We start from the raw sequence: 7,041 nt of genomic DNA, 5'->3' as shown, positions 1-7,041 counted from the left end.
CTCTGTTATTTTTTAAAGACATTATTCAATGGCATACCTTGAAACTTCAACTTTATGAATACTCTAGCTGAAAGACTAGAGTAAAAGTACCCTACAATGCAACCTAGCACATTACAACTTGATTTTAGCATTCTCTATATTTAAAAGTAGCTTCATTTCCACCTCACTTGAAGTAAATTGGATCCCTAAAGATTATAAATAAAGCTACAAAGAAGAAAAAAATAACCACAAACAGAACAACATCAAATTAAAGCATATTTAGTTTATTCGCTGCCATTAGACTGGTCATATTTCATAATACTTTTAAAGATTAGATACAAAATAATTATTTTTTCTACTTTGGACAATGAAAAGAGGTTAAAATGTGAGAAACAATGATATCTTTAAGAAAGAATTACATGGATATGGCTCAAAGCTACCCCTGGCAAAATAATCCTTGATTGGCTAAGAAGATTTAAGGTTTTAGCATAACCCTTGTAAAATGGTACAATTAAAAGTAGTGGGATCTGGATAGATTTTAATTACATCCTATTATAGAAAAGAAAATATGTTACCAAAAAGAAAACTTTTCTTCTAAATTAACACAAAACATTATTCAATGACTCCATTTGCACAAAAAATCAAATAAAAATTAAATTAGCCACCCTCCATTGAGTTTCCAGATGATAGTAACAAAAATAAGTTGAGCAATTTCTGCCCTGAGAAATTCTGATCACTTCTTGACAAGGGAAAGCCAAATGACATAAAAGATGTCAAACGCCTTGAAAATGTTAACACATTATATAAATGCTAGCTATTATTGTTTTTTTTAGAAAAATAGATTTTTAAATGACTATTTTATTTCAATATAGAGTAGATTCCTTCTTAAAATGATGGCATTTTAAAAGACTTCATTTTATGAAGTTATCAGAGATTGCATTTAGCTAAAATGTTATTGGTCAATGGCATATCCTTGCAGCTTTTTACCTGTATTCCATTACAGGGGATCCAATTCCATTTTTCTTAGAAACAAAAGAAATTAAGGCCAGAGTCAAGGAAAGCACAATTTATCATTATTAAATTTCTTCCCACTTCCCAAAAAGAAATATTAAAACCTGAAGACCTGAGGGAGTATTCTGTCATGTATAATTTATGGGACCTTGTTTAATTTATTTAATATAGCTGCAGGGTTAAATAAGTGTTTTAATGTATATAGAGAGCATCATTTGTGCAACAGAAAGACATTTTCCTTGTCACAGTATTATAGCTCAATGAACTCATGACTCGAAAGTGATCTCATTTGAGTTGGTAAATAAAAACAAAGTATGCTAATGTATCCAAAGGAAATAGAAAAGGATAAGGAATCAATAGACCTTTGTTCTTGTCTTGTTTGTGAATTATCTGTGTGGCTTTGTCTAAGTCACTTAGCCTCTCAGACATACTATTATCATATACAAAGTAAAGAGAGGAGTTTGGCTGTTTCTTTTGGGTGCTGAACCATGAACCCTCTCCCATGAGGAGAGTTGTTTTCAACTGCTTAGAACATCTTTGGTGGAAGTATTTCTTGGAAGCTAGATTGACACAGGATAAGGATGAATATAGTTGGTAGAAGATTCAAAGGTAGGGTATGGAGTTTGCTGCTGCTGGGTAGCAAAGCTAATAAAGACCTGTAAGACACAATGTAAATACTGAATGTTGTTAGAATGCTATGAAAAGAAGTGTTCCATATATTATGGTCTCAACTTCTCAGAAAGCTGTTTATTTTTCCCCACTAAAAATTATTCTTGCCTTTGTTGAAAACAACCTATATTATCAGATGAGATATTTATGTTTCTAAATTCCAGTTCAGAAATTATACCTATACATTATTGACTCTCCCATTAGATTGTGAGCTTCTCAAGATTTTTTTGGCCTCTTATAGTAGGAGCTTAATAAATGTTTCTTGATTATGATTACTACTAATTATGAATTATTACTAATTAATTACCAATAATTAATCATTTATTAATAATAAATTTATAATAATAATTTGATGAGCAGAAACATGGCATAATGGAAAGAGAGTTGGATTTAGAATTAAGAAGACCTGGGATCAAGCCTCACATGATACCTATTAATTATATGAAGCTAAGTCACTTAGCCTATTAATGATCTAGGCAACCCTCTAAGACTGTAAGTTGGAGAAAAGGTATTGGCCTTCATTGGTTGAAGGAGTTCTCACCTGAGATTTCCCTCTATCAGTGAAATCACAAATCCAGTCCCTTTTCCTAATATATTGATACTTATATGAATGTATGGTCTCACAGAATAAAATATTTAGAGCCAGAAGCAATGTTAGAAGCTCTCTGAGTACAAGTCCTTAATCTTAGAGATGAGAAAGCTAAGATTCAGAGAGGATAAATTATTTGCTCAAGGATTCACAAATACATAACAGAGGTAGGATGTGGATCCAATTGCTCTGACTCTAATTTTAGAGGTTTTTAATCTTGTGTATGTGCTTATCAGTGCCCCTTTAGCATTCTGCAATAGGGTACGGAACTCTTCTTTTTTTTTTTAAATCATAATTAAACATCAAGATAAATTTTAATTAGAGGCTAATGAAAATGAAAATATATTTTCTGTATCCAATTTCATTGACTCCTCACAGATCCCCCAAATCAGCAGTCTTTCCACTGTATCTTGGTTCTCTCTCTGACAGAAATTGCAAGCCATCTCTAATAATGGTAGCTACTTTTAAATAACACCATACTGTTTACAAAGCATTTTCCTCTTTGTGTTAGATGGAACAAGTATGTTTTTCCCATTTTATAAAAGAGATAATTAGGGCTAAGAAAGAGTAAATGATTTGCCCAAAGTCATAGAGCTAGTTAATTAAAAATTCAAATAAGTAATAAAAACAAGATTCAAACAGTGGTATTCCTAATCTAAGGCTAGTGTTCTTTTCACTATACCATGTTGCTTCTCCAAGTAAATCCTATGAGAAAATTATTCAGAATATTAATGAATCACCAGGACATTTTCTTCTGTGTAAATACTATTATGAATTTTTAAATAAAAAACAAGGCTTGTGAATTGACTATCAATCCTTGGTATTATATAAGCAAAATTTGAGTTTTATCTCCATATGCTATATACATTTATATACTTATATGTGCACATATATGTATTGCATATATGTATGTGTAGACATATATATGTGTGAATATGTGTGTATACACACTTATGACAAAACATCTTTCTCAATTTGGAAATGGAAACAACACTGATGGTCCCCTTATATTTTATATCAGCTTTTTTGGTAAATAGTTTAATGATTGTGCATGTATGTATGTGTACATGCCCTACATGCATGTGCGTGCTCCTACAACACATACCTGTATGCATAAGGGGGAATGATCTTAACCATTATATATCTTATTCTAAGTAAAAAGAGTTTGAGTCGAGGCAGCTAGGTGTTGCAGTGGATAGAGCACTGGCCCTGGATTCAGGAGGACCTGAGTTCAAATCCAGCCTCAGACACTTGACACTTAACTAGCTGTGTGACCCTGGGCAAGTCACTTAACCCTCATTGCCCCGCAAAAACAAAATAAAATAAAATAAAATAATAAATAAAATAAAAGAGTTTGAGTTATATTAGGAGTCTGAGGTAACAAGTTAGCTGATATAAGTATATGGAGCCCCAGACTTCATAAGGAAGAACTGAATTCAAACTCGTATACTATCATGACCCTGAATAAGTCACTTAAACTCTATTAGTTTCCATTTATGCAAAATGGACATTGTAATGGCACCTCCTGACAGGAATGCTCTGAGGATTCATATGAAATATCACATATAAATTGATTTGTAAACCTTAATGCTCAATATAATTATTACTCATTATCATTACTATTATTTTTATATTTAGTATAAAATAATTTTGCAAAAGGAATCATAGTTTTAGGCAAAATCAAAAAAAGATATACCAAAACCATGTATTTAACTTTTAGTTAGTGTAGCTTCTAATATTTTATGTTTACTAAGCGAATTTGACCAATGTTTTGTGTCTAAAAATACCAGATGGAAAACTCCAAATACAAAGTGTTTAATTACTATGAAATACAGTACCTGTTCTAAAGTGGTTTGATTAATAGAGTAGTGTTTGATGTTCAGCAAAGTCTTATTGTTCTCTAGAACTTTGAACAAGTCTGCCAAGCAGCCCCATCTCTGTGGCACATGGTACTCCAATAAATTAAGATGTTGTCCCTAAAAACCAGATCATAAAATGTGAGTTAATAAACAATAGATCCATGAAAATCTATAGAATTGCCAAGAATTGTTTTTACACATACACACACTCCAACAGTGCATACATGATTTAAACCAGGTCAGTATTCCGTCTACTGTATATACAACTAATATTTAATGATGATGTTTAATCTGAATGGAAGTGAGAAAAAAAGTTGAACTGAATATTCTGGATTTCTTTTTGTTTTTCCAGAGAGAGGAAAACCTTAATATGCCTGAATAGGGTATGAAAGAAAAATAAATTAAATAAGTTTATAGTATTCTCTTCTGGAGGAAAGAGTGAGATTAGTGGATTGGATTGATAGTTTTTGTAACAGTGGGGAAGTTGCTGATCTATGATGATAAAGAGATAATAAAATGACCGTATAGATGATAGTGGAGGAGGGATACGATCTTATACTCAATAATTTATTCTCAGAGAATCGAATATGAACACAAAGACTTTAATGATAAATGACAATATAACTGAAGGAAGGAAGGTTGAAAACAAACATAAAGAAACCAACAAAATAGTGTTCCAAACAGTCCAGAAGTCAAACTGATTGACTTTCTTTTCTTAATTCACTCAATAGCACTCTTTGAAGGTTTGAAATAATTTTACATTTATTCTAGAACTCCACATTTTGCAAAGACCTAGAGCATTAGAAACCCAGCAAAACAGCATATTCTTAATCACTTATTAATATCTGGAACTCTGAAAATAAGAGCTTTGCAGTTGGGCTATCTCTGAGGAATAGAAAGAAGTTACCACAATATCATCCACTTTAGCTATATTCAACAAACTTTTTTATTTTCCTTAGAGTTGCTGAACAAAATCAGCTGCTTATGTTATCATGTAGACACAGGGATTTCCTATGTCTTATAATGTGGCCAAAGCAATTCCACGTGTCTATTATGTGATAGAAATAAAAAGGAAAGCATGGAAAGATATACTAAACTGTCATTTTTACTAGAGGTCATCAAACAAATGATGTTTCAAAACAGTGATTGAGAATTTAAGTATTACCTTAAATTGGATTCCTGGGAAATGAAGTTTGAGACAGTCAGAGATGGAATTATGTTGACTTGTTTCCTGGCTTAGCCAAACTTTGACAGTATACCCAGCTCCAAACCTAGAAGTTGAGTGAAACACATGAATTGGTACTTCTTTTTTTGTTTGATTTTTTTTGTTGTTTTTTGTTTGTTCGTTTGTTTTTGCAGGGCAATGAGGTTAAGCGACTTGCCCAGGGGCACACAGCTAGTAAGTGTCAAGTGTCTGAGGCCTGAATTGAACTCAGGTCCTCCTGAATTCAGGGCCAGTGCTTTATCCACTGCACCACCTAGCTGCGCCCTGAATGAATGAGTACTTCTATCCTGAACACTTACTTCAACATTAGACTCCTACAGTTTCTTTAACATAGAACCACTCCTAAATGTTATTTCTATATTGGTCAGCCTTTCTCCTCTATTGAACATTTTGATAATACACATTCCTCTCTATGAAAATGGTAGTAATTCTCTCTACTTACATTGAAAATATATAAGGTGAAATCAACTCGGAAAATCACACATCCTCAACAATTCCCAATGTTGGGGAGAGGTTGTGGGAGATAGACATTGGGGATTTCCTCCCTGATCCTTCTACATTAAAGGATAACACGCCTTTATTTGTATCCCTAACACTTAGCACAAAGTAGGCACCTAAAGAATGTTTATTGACCCTGACTAGATTTGTAATATAAATTCATTTTGAACTATTTGTGGAAGTTCCCACTGCATATAACAGAGAAAAGGAAGGAAGGAAGCCAGCCAAACAGTTCTGGAAAAAGGACATGTATTTTGGAATTGAAAAGCCTTGATACAAATTCTGATTCTGGTCACTTAGCTTCTCTCTACTACAGGAACTCATCTGTAAAATGAGTGGATTAGGCTAGGTAATCTCAAAGTTCTCTTCTAGCTTCTAGTCAGTCAGTCAATAAACATTTATTAGTGGGGGCAGCTAGGTGAATAAAGAACCTGCCCTGGATTTAGGAGGATCTCAGTTCAAATCTGGACTCAGATGCTTGAAGCTTACTAGCTGTGTGACCTGGGGCAAGGCACTTAACCTTCATTGTGCTGCGAAAAAATAAATAGATACATAGATAGATACATAGATACATAGATAAAATTAAATAAATATTTATTAGATACTTGTAATATACCAAGCACTGTTTTAAGCCCTGGGGATACAAAGAAAGGCAAAAGGACAGTCCTTGCCTTTCAGGAATTCACTATCTACTGTGAGGAAACATCAACCAAACAAATGTGTACAAATAAGCTATATATAGAATAAATAGGAAATAATTAAGACACAGAAGGCACTAGAGTTAAAAGGAATTGGGAAAGGCATCCTGAAGATAGTAGGATTTTACTTGGGACTTGAAGGAAGTCAGTAGTTGGACATGAGGAAGGGTGGCATTCCAGGAAAAGGGGCAGCCAAAGAAAATGCCTAGAACCAAAAATTATGTTCATGGAACAGCAAATAGGCCACTGTCACTGCAAGGGAGAATAAGTGGAAGTTATGGGGTAAAAGTCATAAGAAACCTGGAAGGGGGAGCAGCTAGGTGGTGCTGTGGATAAAGTATGGCCCTGGATTCAGGAGGACCTGAGTTCAAATTCAACTTCAGACACTTGACACTTACTGGCTGTGTGACCCTGGGTAAGTTACTTAATCCTCATTGCCCAGTTGGGGGTTGTAAATTAGGAATGTCAAACAGAGGATTTTGTATTTGATACTGGCAATGATAGGGAAGCAAT

General features: G+C 33.6%; 1 protein-coding gene across 1 annotated transcript in view; it reads right to left on the bottom strand.

Annotated features, from left to right (window-relative positions):
• Positions 1-271: 271 nt before the first annotated feature.
• ABCA13 (ATP binding cassette subfamily A member 13) overlaps positions 272-7,041 on the bottom strand; it is a 506,393-nt gene continuing 499,623 nt past the window's right edge. Inside the window, exons 59-61 of the mRNA XM_044001141.1 lie at positions 5,273-5,378; positions 4,087-4,224; positions 272-1,646 (exon numbers count right to left, since the gene is read on the bottom strand). Of these exons, the coding sequence (XP_043857076.1) occupies positions 1,551-1,646; positions 4,087-4,224; positions 5,273-5,378 (340 nt within the window). The 3' untranslated portion in view covers positions 272-1,550. The remainder of the gene's footprint in view (positions 1,647-4,086; positions 4,225-5,272; positions 5,379-7,041) is intronic.

Source organism: Dromiciops gliroides, chromosome 1 (genome assembly GCF_019393635.1).
Source record: "Dromiciops gliroides isolate mDroGli1 chromosome 1, mDroGli1.pri, whole genome shotgun sequence".
In the NCBI taxonomy this organism is placed as follows: Eukaryota; Metazoa; Chordata; class Mammalia; order Microbiotheria; family Microbiotheriidae; genus Dromiciops; species Dromiciops gliroides.
This window is presented reverse-complemented; position numbering and strand designations above follow the sequence as displayed.